Source organism: Dothidotthia symphoricarpi, assembly GCF_010015815.1.
Source record: "Dothidotthia symphoricarpi CBS 119687 unplaced genomic scaffold P153scaffold_10, whole genome shotgun sequence".
Lineage (NCBI taxonomy): Eukaryota > Fungi > Ascomycota > Dothideomycetes > Pleosporales > Dothidotthiaceae > Dothidotthia > Dothidotthia symphoricarpi.
In genome coordinates this window covers 164306-179612 of record NW_022985017.1, presented here as the reverse complement: position 1 = coordinate 179612, position 15307 = coordinate 164306, and the positions used below count along the sequence as shown (strand labels likewise).

Sequence of the window (15307 nt, the reverse complement as noted above, 5' to 3'; positions counted from 1 at the left end):
AAGCTTTCCCCGCAGTTTACACATGCGCATGATGTAACATTGGCGCGACTGTATCATGTTGCCTTGCATCCGATTCGACGGGCTCGAGTAGTCACGCTATGCCTGCGGATAATGTGATTGAGGGGTCAATATCATATCATGTCGGGTTGTTCGCGCGTTGGCATGTCGCGTGACGTCATCTCCACTAGATCACCCCTCATGCGCACTGTGTTCATACTCTGCACCCCAATCGCGTAAATTATACCCAGAGCACTAGAATCCATCATGGCATCGTCGAACAAGCCGCATGCCTTCAACCCATCCTCAGTTCCTAAGCCCCCACCAACATATGACCAAGTCTGCATCACGCCCCTTCTGCCCACCTCCAAGCTCGTCACTCTCGCCGGGCAAACTGGCATCACTCTAGACCGCTCTATCTCACCAGACTTTCTCGCCCAAGTCAAGCAAGCTTATCAAAATCTGCAAAACTGCCTGAAAGCAGCCGGCGCCACGCCTCGCGATATCGTACATGTGCGGCACTACATCGTCACAGAGACGGGAATCGAGGATCTGGACAGAAAGGAGATCGTGGATCGGGGGTGGGGAGAGCTCTGGATTGAGTTGATGGACAAGGAGGCAGAGGGACATAGACCGCCCGATACAGTCTTGGGGGTTGCAAGTTTAGCGAAGAAGAAGGCGCTATATGAGGTCGAGGCTTGGGCTTTGATCAGTGGATAGTGGGTTTTTGGTGTCTAGCGCCTGCGGTAGAGCCTGAGTCCAAGTTCGCCAGCCATATCGCAAGCTAGTGGTCGACGAGCAACTACCTCTCGAGGCGAAGAAGAGGCCATACCGTCCTCTCGCTCTTCATGAGTCGACTGGCCGAGAATCACTGTACTCTTCAAGCCATGTAGGTGTATAATGAGCGTATCCAAGCATTCTACTCATGACAAGTCGCCTTGAGCGATCCATGGTGATAGAACAATGCCAGAAAGCTCTCCAAACGAGGACCTTCACACTACAACGGCGCTCCATCGCCAAAAATGCCTTCTAGTAATCCTACAAATCTCTCCGCCATCTTTCGTCCACCCTGGTCATTGGGCTCCACCCTCGCCGTATAATCCCCTGGATCTTTCCCATCTAATACCTCAGACAATGCGCAGGGCAGCACCTGCGTCCCATCAATCTCGATTGCCTTTGTCGACGTCTCATACATGGCCTTGATCGCGGTCTGCAGCTGCCCAGGAAACAAACCATACCCGAGAGCCATTAGTTGTGCGTCTGCCCAACTGGTCTGACCTAGCCCGGCTTCAAGGGGAAAGTAAATCATGCATACGACGATAGCCCGAGGCTTGGTGCGTGAAACTAAGCGGCTGATGTAGTCTTGCGTGTTTGTGCCGAAGAGCTGTTTGAAGTACTGTAAGGAAGTTGCAGAGCCGTCTTCAAGCGACGAACGCCATGTCAACCAAGCAAGTTGGGCCATGTGGCGCGCAGTCGCAGGCAACGGGCTGAGAGCGATGTCATTGGCGCCCACGCTGACGATCAAGATGTCCTGAGGACCAATGTGGTCCCGAATGAACTCATCGTGAGGTAGAAGTTGGTTGTCGCGGTCTCGAAGCATAGAAGCCTCTACCGCAGTATTGATGCATGTTGCTCGGTCGCCCAGTAGATGGTTCATCCAGAACGCAATATCTGGCTTTGGAGATGGGCTATCAAGAGCATACTCGTAGATTTTTGGGACCTCAATGGACAGCTCGTCCAAGGACTTGTGAACCCAATATTTATTATCCAGAGAAGAATCGCCCGCAAGATAGACGAATGGCTTGTCCGGCCTCTGCTCAAGTGCAATCTCGCGGAACGCTACTAAATCCTGGATTTGATGACCTTTCCATTCGAAGTAGAATCTAGACTTGTTGATCTTCTTCATCGTGAGGGACGTAAGGATGCAAACAATTGCAGCTTTGGGAAATATAACTTAGGACAGTAGAGGGCGATGTTAGGTAACCTTCGGAAAAACTGACAACAGGTGAACTCAGTAATTGCTTATATATCAATCGGAGCGGTGGAGTGTTGAGATTCAGTAGCCAGGCAGCAGCATTCTAAGAAAGAGCGATGACATCACTTTTGTTCCATCAGCACTAGCATCTAGCCCCGTCGTTACGAGTCTGACCTGAGCAAGATTATCATTCTGAATACGTTAACAGCACACCGACAAGAGTGCACAGACGCATAAGACAAGAAGGAGACGTTCAATTCGGTCTTGGAGAGTACGTCAGACAGTACGATCCCCAAACATTTGAGCAAATCGCGCGAAGAGTCGCCAACCTGACGAATGGCAAAGTACGCTCCAGCAAGAACTACAAAGAAAATTTGAGAATGCGCTGCGAACTTGTAGATAGCAAGGTCGGCATTGGGTAGGTCTTCACGCCGTTTCGAACCTGCGAACATCTATCAAATCTCTACGCTCTGGCAACTACCGTCTTTGTCACACTCAACCGACGACTCAATCAAAGCTCCATCGTTCTTATCAGCATCGATCTTCTCGCGCCACTCTATCAAAAGCTGCTCTTGCAGCACAAACTTCGTGTTCATGGCTTCTAACTCATCAACAAGACTGCGATGAGTACCTATCGTGCATCTTGATAGGGTGCCCTGGTTGACACGCTCCTTCAACTCGAGAGCAATGGTCTGCCAGTGAGTAACGAGAGCAATTTGCTCTGCATGTTTGTATCCGACCGCCTCCATCGCCTCGGTAAGATCATCGACTAAGTCGGGCGGACCTGTGATGTCGAGTTTAGGCGATTCAGAAAGAACACATCTAATGCGCTGGATGAAAGTCCAATTCTTTCGGTCGTCTGGCTTGATATTGATGATGACAGACATGTTGTGTAGATCCACACCTGTATCGACCATGGAACTTCTTGAAGGTTGTTGGAAGGCTGCGAAATCTGGGTTGGGTGAGAAGTCTACCACAGTGATTGATAGCGCTTGGGGCTCCTGTGAGATCATCTGTATGTCAGAGAGTGTCAATCTGTCGAGGGTCCCTAGGTTCGTATCTTGGTCATAATCCTCTGAAGTTGGGGCTCCAATCTCGATCTTATCGCGAATCATCCCTCTTAGCATAGCATTTTCTTCATGAAGTTGTTGTTGCGCTTCTAACTCAATCTGGACGGACTCTTTCAAGCGCTTTTCTAGGCGATTGATTTCCAGTTTTGCTCCTTCTTGCCTCGCCTCAGCGTCTTTCGTTTGATCAATTGCCATTCTTTCGGCAAGACTAGCTTCGAGCTGACCTTTGAGTTTATTATTCTCTTGCTGAGATTCAAGCAATGCACACTCCAGTTCGTTAACCTTTTGCACCAATTTGGCATGCGTCTCTGCTTTGTTGAGAAGGCCATCCTCGAGACTCGTACCACTCTCAACCTCAAGCTGACTCTTCACTTGTTCATTCAAGTGCTGAGACTCGGGCGATGCCCACTCAAGCTTTGCCACCTCTTTCGTAATGTCCGCATTTGGCGCCACTACACCAAGATCTTTCGCTCTGTTGGAAGGCTCATTCTCAAGAATCATGATGTCTGCTTCGTCTTGTTGATCTGTTTGCTCTTTGGGCTTGCGTTCCAGCTTATAATTTTCCATGTTCCAATTTTCGGCCACGCGTTTCAAATGGACGACTTCTGCCTCCGCATCCTTGGAGGCTTTGATTTGCTTGATACTGTCGCTGGTGGGTTGCAACATCCCGTCCTTCTTCGGTTCGTGTGTCTGCTTTTCTGCTGTGTGCCCCCCATTTCGCTCTTGTTCGAGTCGCTCGATTGTTGTTGATTGGTCAGGAACAATCTTGGTTTGCTCATCCCCATTCAAACTGCTGGATCGAGCGTGTGGTATTACATCTTCCACTTGAACTGGCAACGCATATCGTGAAAAGGGTAGCGAATGTGTGGTCGAAGTTTCACTTTTTAAGCTATCGAACCGAACGTCCGCCGCCGAATCTTTTTTTAGAACAGGAGGCAAGGACCTCAAAGAAGATGGCGGGATCATCGTTGCGACGTGGTTGATGGTGAACTCGTTGTAGTAGAGAAGACTAAGTGGTTCCTTGGGCGTGGTCTTTAGAATACGGTCGAAGCTGGCATACTTATATGCGCCGCGTTGTAAAGTCTATAGCCATCGTTGTGGTCCCACTTCCCAACGCAACCATTGTGCATACAACATTGAAACCAAGCAGAAACACAGTGAGTTGACAAAGCGGCACCGTGTGACGCTGTGGAGATGCGTGACGAGGCCGAGATATGAAGCCGATGTCTAAGATTGAGACACAAAGGAAAGCAGTTTGGATAGTATTCACTTCCAAGGTCTTGTCGAAGGATCCTGGATGTCTCTGATACGGTGCTATCAGACTTCCTTCACGAACCCAACCTCAATGACCTTGTCCATAGGCACACTCAAGCTTCCGATCTTTGCCCTTGTGTTGTCTCTCAAGAAGAGGAAGGTCTTCAGAAGCACCGTTCTCCACATGTTTGTGCCTGATTTGATCTTCATCTGCTCCTTTCCAATGATGTAGAGAACTTCGTGCTTGAAAGCCCGTTCCAGTGCTTGTAGCCTGGCATAAGTCTTGACCGCATATGGTGGCTGGGTGGGGTTCTGTCTTGATCGCGAGCTCAAAGAAAGATTCTGGACTTCGCCTTCTGCAGCATCCTTCACAGTTGACGCCTTGTCCACAGTGTGGGTATGCTCCCGATCAAGCAGATCTCTACTAAGCTTTCTCGACGTTGTGGTGGATGAAGGTTGGTTCTTGCTCATATCCCGACTCACTACGTGGTGGCGTACTTTCTCGTAGATTAAAGCAGCAAGGTCCGGTGTGATTACTTCATCCATATACCCATGACGAACAACTAATCGATAGCAATTTGGTATAGCCAGACGTGTGACATGATAGCGTTCCCCTAGTGGCACTGAGGGAGTTTCGATTGGCCGTAGATGGAAGAAGACGATGACCTCAGGCACGGTGCTGAGCTTCCTGATGAATTGGCTGAAAACAATCGGTGTAGTCTCGCCAACTTTGTCGAAGAAAACACCGAAGCCTTGCGTAGATGCTAGACTTCGACCGCCGAATGCATCGGTCAATTGCATGCTGCCGTCTCCATTGGTTTTGATGAAGTGCGTAGTTGGGAAACGATCTTTGGCTTCCGTAAGCCATTGTTGTTCTTTACCAAAGCGCCATAGGATGAATATGCAGGCTAGCAGGCACGCAAGCACAATCGTAAACCATGCGCCATCGGGAGCCTTTGTAAGTGCGGACGTGAGGAATGTGCCATCAAAGCTCGCGATGATAAGCCAGGGCAGGAAGACATAATAAGGCTTAACGCGCCAGACGAGAATTGCAACAAGAGTGACCAGACATGTATCGAAGAAGGTGACGAACATGACACAGACGCCGTAAGCATTGCCGAGAGACGCGCTGTTGTTGTAAATTGCTGCAACGAGCACTGTTCCCACCATGAGCAGCCAGTTTGCCAGCGGAACATAAACCTGGCCGTAGTAGGTTTTCGATGTGTGTACGACCTGTATCTGCGGGAAGTACGACAACTTCATGATTTGCGTCAAGAGCTATCAATCATTAGATCTATCCGTCATACGCTCTGATCACTTACCTGAAAAGTTGCCGTGATCATGGTCTGCGAAGCGACAGCTGCAGCGCCAATAGCAATCACTAATGATGGGATCAGCCAGCCAAGGGGGGCGCAGTTGTAGAACGGATTAATGTAAGCCTCTGGATGTTGGCTGATGTAGGCTCCTTGGCCAACATAAGCAAGTAGAAGACATGGATATACATAGCCAATCCAGCTGACTTGAATAGCTTGACGACTGAAGGGACCAATGCCTGCGAAAAGGACTTCGACACCCGTGAAGCATAAGAGAATGCCGCCTAAGCTCCGCCACCCATGATGACCGTTCCGTATGAGGAAATCGAATGCATAGTAGGGGTTGAAGGCTTTCAACATTCCATGATCATATCTGGAATCGTTGGAGTGAGTACTAGATTTTGCGCGTGCGTGATCAGTACGTACCTTGTTAGGTTATAGATACCAAAACCCGCGTTGAGTGCTAACCATACCGAAACAATGGGAGTGAACACAACCGAAAACCTAGACGTGCCGAAAGGTTGCGCTAAGAATAGTAAAACAAGGATAGCACAAGTGACACCGATTATGGTCGATCTTGATACATCATCACTGGCAACCTCTAAACCCTGAACGGCGGCAAGTACCGACTGAGCGGGTGTCAAGACTCCATCAGCGATGATCATAGACACAGCCAGGACTCCAATTATCTGCAAAAGGCCTCGGAAAAATCTGGTCTTCTCGATAGTTGATCGTACATGTTTCGTCGAGCGGCTGAAAAGTACTCGAGAGGTCCGGACCATACTTGCCTCGCGGGGATCTCTCTGGGAGATGTTTGCATATCGAGATAACAGAGCATACGTGCTGAACGATCCACCCTCACCATCATTATCTGCTCTCAGGACGAGCAAAACATACTTGAACGTTACGATAATAGTAAGTGACCATATGATCAAAGATACGGCTCCTAGAAGGTCCATACGTTTGGGAGGCTCGGTGAACGTGGAGGAAAACACATAAAGGGGGGATGTGCTGATGTCTCCGTAAATGACACCCACAGACTTATAAGCTAGGGTGAGAAGCTGGCTGACATTGAAAGCCTATAACGTTTTAGCAAATATTAAATACGATTAACCACAATTCATACCCGTATGCCCCTGTAGCCGCGCTCATCGCGAAGCTCTGGATCCTCGTCCTCGGCAACTTCAAGCTCCTTGAACTTTTCAACGTCAACAGAGGCACTTCTTCGTCGTGGTCGTGACCCGCGACGAAGCGCCGCGCCTTCCCCGATATCTCTTGTCGTTTTGGACTTGGCTAGATGTACTGCGCTGGCTTCAGAAGGGATGGAAGATTCCATCGCAACAAGGCTTACAGCGAGGACGCCGACCTCTGAGAAGGCAGGACGATGCAAAAACCAGTTCAGAACTCAGGGTGGCTGATAAACGCCTAGAAGCAATACTAAGATTACCAAGCGGCTCTATCGGCCCGCGGAGCTTTTCTGCCCGTAGTTGATTGGTCGTTAGAATATTCCACGTGTTGCTCAAAACGAGCCATTTGCAAAAGGAGGGGGTTAGCTCACACAGACCGACAGCTGATTCGAGATGAATTCAGTAACCTAGAATCGTGTGCAAATGCTTAACCACTCATATGAACCTTATACTAACAGGCACCGCCTGAAGACAAACCTCTACAAGCCACGGTGCCACACTAACCACGCCACTGCTGGTGATCATGCGTTCATCGCAAGATTCTACGATAGTGGATCCGCAAGCTCAGCCTCAAATCGGGTGAATATCGAGCTTTCGACCGAGTTAGTTGAGCATTGGAACGGCGCAATGTTGGGACATGCGCGATAGTGCTGTATTTTCTTCGATTTGATTTTGGATGGTATCGGTCATTGAAAAAGTGTAGCATGTCGCGATAGATTGTGGGGAAGAAACACGGGTGTGAATTATCAGTAAGGAAGTGTGCAAACCAGCTCTCATTACAAAGGCGAGATGATCATTTCCGACTCAGACTCGAACATCAGCAAACTCTGTGAAAGACGCAATGACATAACCGGAACTTTGGGAATCATGAATTAGAGCTCATATCATGTAAATCGTTAAAAGCAAGCAGCAATTTGTTTCATAATGATATAAAAACATCTCCAAACGTAAAAGAAAAACAGAGGGGTATCAAATTAGAACACGTGTTTTGAACCAAATGCATCAATCGCTGACGATTTAGACGCCAGCCATATTAGGAGCATGGGCGGTAGCACCGCCGCGCGACGTGTTACGAATGTGCAACGCGGCTAGGACAGTAGTAGCCAAGAAGGTAAGCCTGCACCTTGTTAGCCTTATAGTAGCTGATTTCAAGCAAGAGACTCACCAGGTGAAAGCCGCGAAAACGATAGCTGCCACTCCGCAGCCATAGAAAGTACCCTTCCGGCCATACCAGACGACATCGCCCCATAGAGCGGCTACAGCCACAAAAGCAGCGAACCAGAATATCATAGTAAGGAACTCTACCCCCGCTATGGCATAAGCATGAGCAGCTTTCGGGAAACGTGTTGGTGCGAGAAGAAGATAGGCGGCCGCCAGGAGCGTCCATATGGACGTGAAGAGCATGAAATTTAAGCTGTGGGGGGACCAGCTGCCCCAAGGATTCGTGTACGCATCGACAACTGGTATACAATCAGTATGGAAAGATTACGAAAGGATCGAGCGACGTACGATAGGCAGTCAGGCCCAATACAATGATGGAAAATAGAATCTGAACGCCACGAAGACCGAGGACGACGGCTGGTGCCACCATCTTGACTAGGTCGGTCGCTTGCTGCAAGGACGGGATGGGGAACGCGGGTAGATATGCAGGGACTTGAGGGATGTATTTGGGTATCGCAAGTAGTGGAAAAGATGTAGAAGCGAGGAAAGAGCAAGCCTGGAGTAGATGAGGAATGAAGGATAGTTGTGGCACATTCAACCTTTATTGTACGCGCGCCTGTGAATCAAAGCGATGATGACAGCCACCGACAGAAGGGCGATACGTCATTTCTCGGCGAAACAAGAGACAAGTGGCTCGTGACTGTTTGTGATTGGCCTCCGTGCAAGACTCCGCCTTTGGCCGAATGCGGATGATGCGACGCATCGTATTTTTGGTCTTTTGTTGCCCTTTGTTTTCGTCGCATCGTATTCCAGCCTCTTGATTTATGTTGGCACTCGTCACCGCTCGCTCTTGATCCCTCATCACCATCGAGTGTCCGCATCGAGGAGCCTCTTTGGAGCACGGCATTCGCCGTGTTTGTTGTCCGGCTTTCTTACCCGTGGCCTTTGCTGGGGCACCGCTGTGGCGGTGCAGTGCCCTGGAAGTTTCGGCGCCTCATTGGTAGTTTGGCTACGAGAGAGACCCGCTGTGCCGAGTGCCTAAACTGTGGCCTTGCCGATCAATGCATTTCCAATTGGGACTGTATCCCTCGGTATTTGCCATCTTGCTGATGGATTCTGGCTTCTATCTATATATGATGGTCAGCAATATCCTTCCTGTCGTGGTTTCCGTAGAGATGATGCTGCATTATCTCGACTTCGTCTCCGACGCGCTCCAATGAACTCGCGGATCAACATCCCTCGCCCACTCCATCTTGTTTCTTCCAGACACGTGGTGCGTCACGTTGTGTGTAGAACACAAATAACAAGTTATGGTCGACACACCCCATGCGGGAGCTGTTCAACAGGTGAAGTTGGCTAATGGCTTAGTCTTCACGACTTGTTGTCGTGATACTTTCAATCGCCACGAGCTGATCGCCTCGAGGGTTTTCATTGATACTCAATGTTTGGCGTGCGATGTTTCCTCAGGCACCGCAAAGCTATCGGGTTGTTGCAACAAAGCGAAATCAGGCGTCCCAGCTCTACGTTGCTGCACCTGTCCAAACTCGCAGTTGCCATACATCTACGGTCCATGTCTTCCGGATTCCGAGAATGCTATAACGCCTTCCCACGCCACCAGAAACTCATGCCATGTGGGGTCGCACGCGTGCAGGTTGTACAGACCGACGTGCCCTCCACCCTTTTGAATCGAGGAAGCGATGCCAACGACAGTTCACAAAATCGCAACTGGGATAGAGCCGGCCAAATTAAAACATTCCTATCAGAGTGAAGTGGTCGATAGAAGTAGGAGACTTTTTCACTTGTGGCATCCCCGCACGTCGACTTGACGATCATCCGTCGGTTATTGGAGGAGAAACGGCTAATCTACCCCAGACAACGTCGCCAAGCACAATGAAATACGCCCGGGCGGTATTGCGGATACTGTCGCCGTATGAGTTTGTCAACATCGCGTCGGTGCAACGGATTACCGAGATGGGGAAGTCAACTTGCCCCGCGTCGTACGAGTATATAAGGTAGAATAGGTCTGCAGTTCTTTCAGGTTACCACCATCAAACAGATCTATCATCGACAACATGGGGTTGTTCAAACCTCAAGATGGAACGTCCGACCCGATCATCACTCGCATGGTAGCAGAGGATAAAACTCCTTGGTACAAAAAACGGAACCTCCGAGTTATGTACCTGTACCTTTTCGTCTGCTGCATGGGCGTCGAGATCACATCCGGCTTCGACTCTCAGCTTATCAACACGCTACAGTTCTCTGGCCCGTTCAACAAGTGTACGTGTTCAATGTGCAACGTCTGTCGGGTGAAGACTGATGAAGTTAGACTTTGGAAACGGCCATATGGATAAAGATGGCAAGGCCAGCATCGAGCCAGGCCTGCTTGGCTTCATCTCATCGTGTTACCAGCTAGGCTCAATTTTGGCTGTCCCGATTGTTCCATGGTTCAATCAAAAATACGGAAGACGATGGTCTGTTGTGGTAGGTTCTTTTATCATGGTCGTTGGCGCGATCCTGCAAGGGTTTGCTCAGCATGGTTAGCAAAGCTGCTCCCATCCGTATGTGTGACTGTTCACTGATGAAGCCTCCAGTTGGAATGTACATTGTTGCTCGTATGTTGCTAGGTGTTGGTATCCTCTTTGCCATCATATCTGGATCCTCCTTGATAGGAGAGTTAGCTTATCCCAAGGAACGACCTGTTTTGACTTCGCTCTTCAACGCCTCGTATTTCATAGGAGCCATTATCGCCGCTGCCATTGCCACTCGAACGACTTCAATAGCAGGTGATTGGAGTTGGCGTGTACCCTCCTTACTACAGGTTTGCCCATCGGTGTTGCAGATTTGTACCGCTTTGTAAGTAATGTCCTCACAATCTAGCCAGCAACGCTGATAAGATCGAAGTTTGCTACCTGAGAGCCCTCGTTGGTTGATTAGTAAAGACCGCGATGACGAGGCTTTTGCAGTACTCACCAAGTACCACGCCGAAGGCGACTCCAACTCTGTTCTTGTGCAAGCCGAGATGGCGCAGATCCGATCGACTATTAAACTCGAGATGGAACACTCGAAGCAGTCGTGGCTTGACATGTTCCGAAGTGCAGGCATGCGTCGCCGCGTTCTCATCGCCAGCTTCCTTGGGCTGTTCACCCAGATGAGCGGCAACACACTTCTTTCCTACTACCAAAATCTACTGTTCGCGATGATGGGGTTCAAGTCATCATATGCTAAGACGAGAATCAATATCGCCAACCAATGTTGGTGCGTATGATCTTCTCCACTTACTTGAGTAGCGATTTGCTGACTTACATCACAAGGGGATTCATGAACGGCGTTTTAATCGCCTTGTTTGTGACTAGATTCCGCCGACGGTTGGCTTTTATGGTGTCGGCTGGCTCAATGACACTCGTTTTCATGAGCATGACCATCTGCTTCCAAAGGCTTAGACACGCGGATGATAATGACTACACGAACAAGTCAGCACAATACGCAGCACTGTTCTTTTACTTCGCATACTCGGCATGCTACAACATCGGCAACAATTCGCTCACATACACCTATCTGGTTGAGCTATTTCCGTATGCACAGAGAAGTATGGGCATCGGTATTGAGCAGATATTCGGAAAGCTCGGTGGTTTCTTCTCGGTCAACGTGAATCCCGTCGCTTTGACAGCTCTCGACTGGAAATACCTTGCCATCTATTGCGGATGGATCAGTTTCGAGTTTTGTTTTGTATACCTTATGTACCCCGAGACTTATAACCGAACGCTGGAGGAACTTGCTTTCCGTGAGTGTCTCGTAAGCTTGTATTTGTGCGATATTGAGCTGACGTTACGACAGTGTTCGAGGACAAATCACTTGCAGATGAGGCCGTCAAAGCTGTCGAGAAGCAAGTTAACGATGCACACGCTGATGAACATGAGACTACGGGGCATGGCAAAGAAGGAGTGACAACCATTGAGCGCGCCGCCTAGGTGGTGGGGCCGTCTACGACGATAAATTGAGCTATCCGTGGACATAGTGCAGATTGGTGGCAATAGCAAGGACAGTTTGTGAATTACATACTTTTTTCTGTATCATGAGAGGAAGACAATCGGATTCTCTGCATCGTACTCAAAGCCACCTTTGTGCTGATTTTTGAATGCAGCTACGATGAGCATGTAGGCTACAATAATCGATTGCAGCAATGACTAATGATCTAAGACACGCGGTATGCTTCAGGCCAGTTACTAGACTCAGTAGCTCAGGATTATCGTCAAATTGGCTGCTGTCTTTCGGTAAGTCTACCGTACAACGTATCTATTTCACGGTGTTAGACGGTTCGAATAACGCAGGAGCACTGTCACCTGCAAATCACAGCTCACAGTACGAAAGTATTACTTGCTACGAAACATATTTTATTTTGCTCCAAGGATTAGAATGGTTTCGCTTACTCAAATCGTCAGCCCATTGAACATTGAACGTTAGGTTTACTACGTTCAGCGCAAAGGATATTTCATTGTGAAGACCCAGTTGTGAAACATTCGAAATTATATTGGTGAAGCTGACCTCCGTCTTGCGTCAGCGACACTATGCACCCACACCGGACAGTAACATTCGACTCTCGATCAAGAAAACCCTCGTCCTTTATCGCCCTCACTTTCCTTGCTTGGAGAGTTTCTTCTTCGCCATGTACTGCTTCAGTGTGAGCTTCTTGACCGGAGCCACAGCCTGATGTGTTGCAACTATAGAATGGTTTGTTATAGATATTGGCTGATTCGCATCTGGGACAACAGGCTGTGTAAAAGTGACTGCGACCGGACGACTAGGACTAGGAGGTTTATTGTGCACAAATTCCTTTTGACTGAGAGCGATCAAGCTCTTAGCGGCACTGATATCGTTGGCTGTTCGTGCAGTTACTCTCGAATGCTGATGATCTGAGGTATCGCTGTCGACGCTCAGAGTACCATCTTCACTCGGCGCAGTGAGTGTTGATTGGGAACCAGGTGATGCATTGGGCGCCTGCGCGATCGATTGCTCTTCAGTGCTCGTTTGCGGTGCAGCGACGTCAATGGGGAGGGTAGTTGTGTCTGATCTGCTCATTGCGAGAAGGATACGAACCGCCTCATTCTCATCCATTTCGTCGTCGGTGGTGGCCTATTGGCTTGCCGGTTGAGTTGAGACTAGGTTGAGTTGATGGCTCAAAGACCGAATGAGGATTTTGGTTCAGTGGTGGGAAAATCCGGAGCTGTTTATATACTTATGTCCCTGCATAGTGACGAAGGACTGAGAAGTTGTTGTGCGATCTGCACGTTGTGCAATGGATTAGGCCATGAAGGGCAATCCAACCTTCCTGATCTTCACGCTTGACCTTTGTCACAAAGTTGCTCCACAGCCCCAGCAGCTCTGGGCCCTTTTTCTCCGTTGCCCTACCGTGTGGCTCTGCAGTCTTTCTGCTAGTTTCAACAAGACCTTCTAGAGGAGGACTACCAATCGCCTAAAGGTCTTTGAGATTTCAAAAACATTTATACATTTCGTGACTTGAAGAAATGGCTTGGGCACAGAGGTAGGGTCAAGAGCTCGTCTAGGTCTTTTGGCGTGATAGCTGACTTGTTTCGCCCCAAGACCCTGGATGACTCCCTGATGAAGTGCAGTCTTCTTTGGATGAAAGTAAGATCATGACTTGACCTTTCGCTAGAGGCGTGATTATCGCCTTCAACAAGCTCATTGTTGTTGTCTTGTGTAGCCTCTCGAATTGAGCTGATACCTCTTCGCGGCAACCATTCATGTATTTGACGAAGAGGTGTAGAACCGATTTGAGGCGGCTTTGCATCTTCTGTTGGCAGTGTCGTTTATATAGAATTGCCTTGCGTGACATATAATACAGTTATATAGATTCGAAAAGCTTTTTTGAACGTGCAAGATCAAGTTGAAGTGACAGAGGTGCTGATACTTAAAGATCTTGCAAAGTTGTGTCTTCCTGTTTGTTTGACAAATGAACAGGGTAGCAATGATTGTAATGATCAAAGACATGAAGATCATGTGTATTAGTTGCCTGAACACTACCAAACTCTGGCGCGCTCCTCACCAATCATATCGCGCTAAATCAAACCTCTTGAATCAGCTTGGTGACTACACCTCCCAACGCCTCGTCCGACATGCCCATGATTTTATTCTTTCTATCGCGGTTCGCCAAACTTCCGCGGCCATGCGGTGGCTGTGCATTCTCGGTTTTCTCTGCTTCCACGGCTCCCCTTGGATACTCGTGAGGCCAACCTTGCTTCCTCCAAGCGTCCAACCTCCAGGCTGCTCGATAGCCATACAGGTCATGCTCATACTCGATGCGCGGGTCAGCGTATTGAGGGTCCAAGGGCCTGAGAAGCGCGCCGACTGTGGAGAAGACCAGATCATCTGGCTCGGCGGGGCGGATGTTGAGGATAGTCTTGACCTTTAGGTTTGTCTCGGAAGTGATTTGTTGGTAGTTGGCAGGGCTGATGTTTTTCAGGGCTTCTTGGTAGACGTCGAGGACGGCAGAACGGTCGAGTGCGCACACAGACTGATCACCGCCGACTTTGATCTTGGTAGCGAAGCGCGCGCGGGACTCTCGGAGGCTGTGTGCGGCGAGTACCCATGCGGTTGTGGTTTCTGGAGAGGGTTTGACGAGGGCTGTGAGAGGGCCTTGATAGTAGAAGTCGCTGAGATTTGGTTGGCGGCGCTGTGACGAGGGTCGTGGCATGGTTTGTGTAGGTGTGAGGGTACTCAACGAGGATTAAGGGAAAAGATGATGTGCGCTCTAGAAGGGAAGTTGTTGCAGCGGTGGAGAGAAAGGTTGAAAGTAGGTTTGAAGCGGTAGGAGTGTGGAGGGGTTGGTGCCTGCACATAGGGTTCATGATGGTACAACTCGCCTTCACCGTGTAGTGCTGCAACTTAGCAGTGCTTACCGCTGTTGCGGACGGTTTGCAGGACAAGGAACAACTGCAGGGTGATGGATGTGGACTGACACACAGCCAATGTGATTTGAGGTAGCAGGTCGTCGGGATCGATGCATATGAGAAGATGAATTACAAGCCGAATGCCACAGTCGTCTCCCGCTCTTCTCCTCGTACACGACTTCCAGCGTCATCAAGATGTTTTGGACCTCCATTGAGTTGCTTGCAGGGGGTGATGATGTTCTTGCAGCTTTGTTCACTTGTTCATACTATTCAACTCGTTTGTAGTAAGTCGCCTGGGCATAGTCGATGCAGCAACGTCTGGGCCGAGTGCGAGGCTGTGTATGGAGACGACTAGGTTGATGGAGGGTCACAGAAGAGAGTCGTGTAGAGTTGCCCCACGATGCTTTTGCTCGGGTGGGAGCTAGCGGCTGCCCCTGAAGCGTCG

General features: G+C 49.3%; 8 protein-coding genes across 8 annotated transcripts; 2 read left to right on the top strand and 6 right to left on the bottom strand.

Annotated features, from left to right (window-relative positions):
* The first annotated feature begins 77 nt into the window (after positions 1–77).
* Positions 78–856, top strand: P153DRAFT_15975 (YjgF-like protein). The gene has a single exon (XM_033662262.1). It carries the CDS (start codon positions 265–267, stop codon positions 715–717), a length of 453 nt encoding a protein of 150 aa, XP_033523635.1. The 5' UTR covers positions 78–264; the 3' UTR covers positions 718–856.
* A 138-nt stretch (positions 857–994) lies between these two features.
* On the bottom strand, positions 995–1903 carry P153DRAFT_356848 (uncharacterized protein; the record flags this gene model as incomplete). Its single annotated transcript, XM_033666681.1, has 1 exon — positions 995–1903. The coding sequence occupies one exon, from the start codon at positions 1901–1903 to the stop codon at positions 995–997; it is 909 nt and encodes a 302-aa protein (XP_033523634.1).
* Positions 1904–2165: 262 nt separating this feature from the next.
* On the bottom strand, positions 2166–4183 carry P153DRAFT_15947 (uncharacterized protein). The gene has a single exon (XM_033662261.1). The coding sequence runs from the start codon at positions 4006–4008 to the stop codon at positions 2428–2430; it is 1581 nt and encodes a 526-aa protein (XP_033523633.1). The 5' UTR covers positions 4009–4183; the 3' UTR covers positions 2166–2427.
* A 176-nt stretch (positions 4184–4359) lies between these two features.
* Positions 4360–6945, bottom strand: P153DRAFT_291162 (potassium transporter; the record flags this gene model as incomplete). Its single annotated transcript, XM_033663757.1, has 4 exons — positions 4360–5574; positions 5619–5982; positions 6036–6688; positions 6736–6945. The coding sequence occupies 4 exons, from the start codon at positions 6943–6945 to the stop codon at positions 4360–4362; spliced, it is 2442 nt and encodes an 813-aa protein (XP_033523632.1).
* Positions 6946–7446: 501 nt separating this feature from the next.
* Positions 7447–8575, bottom strand: P153DRAFT_315992 (uncharacterized protein). The gene is made up of 3 exons (XM_033664977.1): positions 8306–8575; positions 7962–8256; positions 7447–7913 (listed from the first exon to the last, which is right to left on the bottom strand). Exons 1-3 carry the CDS (start codon positions 8385–8387, stop codon positions 7814–7816), a joined length of 477 nt encoding a protein of 158 aa, XP_033523631.1. The 5' UTR covers positions 8388–8575; the 3' UTR covers positions 7447–7813.
* Positions 8576–9833: 1258 nt separating this feature from the next.
* On the top strand, positions 9834–12110 carry P153DRAFT_366662 (hexose transporter-like protein). Its single transcript, XM_033668100.1, has 6 exons — positions 9834–10234; positions 10284–10493; positions 10549–10810; positions 10859–11212; positions 11269–11738; positions 11792–12110. Exons 1-6 carry the CDS (start codon positions 10030–10032, stop codon positions 11923–11925), a joined length of 1635 nt encoding a protein of 544 aa, XP_033523630.1. The 5' UTR covers positions 9834–10029; the 3' UTR covers positions 11926–12110.
* Positions 12111–12512: 402 nt separating this feature from the next.
* On the bottom strand, positions 12513–13375 carry P153DRAFT_431236 (uncharacterized protein). Its single transcript, XM_033672885.1, has one exon. The coding sequence runs from the start codon at positions 13067–13069 to the stop codon at positions 12587–12589; it is 483 nt and encodes a 160-aa protein (XP_033523629.1). The 5' UTR covers positions 13070–13375; the 3' UTR covers positions 12513–12586.
* Positions 13376–13922: 547 nt separating this feature from the next.
* On the bottom strand, positions 13923–14826 carry P153DRAFT_15915 (uncharacterized protein). Its single transcript, XM_033662259.1, has one exon. It carries the CDS (start codon positions 14664–14666, stop codon positions 14037–14039), a length of 630 nt encoding a protein of 209 aa, XP_033523628.1. The 5' UTR covers positions 14667–14826; the 3' UTR covers positions 13923–14036.
* Positions 14827–15307: the final 481 nt, after the last annotated feature.

What these genes read in the sequence shown, in the direction of transcription:
- P153DRAFT_15975 (XM_033662262.1), top strand. Translation starts at nt 265, where the DNA reads ATGGCATCGTCGAACAAGCCGCATGCCTTCAACCCATCCTCAGTTCCT.
- P153DRAFT_366662 (XM_033668100.1), top strand. Translation starts at nt 10,030, where the DNA reads ATGGGGTTGTTCAAACCTCAAGATGGAACGTCCGACCCGATCATCACT. An exon ending in GCAAGGGTTTGCTCAGCATG is followed by an intron (nt 10,494 to 10,548) that starts GTTAGCAAAGCT and finishes TGAAGCCTCCAG; the next exon opens with TTGGAATGTACATTGTTGCT. An exon ending in GCTGGAGGAACTTGCTTTCC is followed by an intron (nt 11,739 to 11,791) that starts GTGAGTGTCTCG and finishes ACGTTACGACAG; the next exon opens with TGTTCGAGGACAAATCACTT.
- P153DRAFT_315992 (XM_033664977.1), bottom strand. Translation starts at nt 8,387, where the DNA reads ATGGTGGCACCAGCCGTCGTCCTCGGTCTTCGTGGCGTTCAGATTCTA. An exon ending in ATTGGGCCTGACTGCCTATC is followed by an intron (nt 8,257 to 8,305) that starts GTACGTCGCTCG and finishes ATTGTATACCAG; the next exon opens with TTGTCGATGCGTACACGAAT. An exon ending in GTTTTCGCGGCTTTCACCTG is followed by an intron (nt 7,914 to 7,961) that starts GTGAGTCTCTTG and finishes AACAAGGTGCAG; the next exon opens with GCTTACCTTCTTGGCTACTA.
- P153DRAFT_431236 (XM_033672885.1), bottom strand. Translation starts at nt 13,069, where the DNA reads ATGGATGAGAATGAGGCGGTTCGTATCCTTCTCGCAATGAGCAGATCA.
- P153DRAFT_15915 (XM_033662259.1), bottom strand. Translation starts at nt 14,666, where the DNA reads ATGCCACGACCCTCGTCACAGCGCCGCCAACCAAATCTCAGCGACTTC.
- P153DRAFT_15947 (XM_033662261.1), bottom strand. Translation starts at nt 4,008, where the DNA reads ATGATCCCGCCATCTTCTTTGAGGTCCTTGCCTCCTGTTCTAAAAAAA.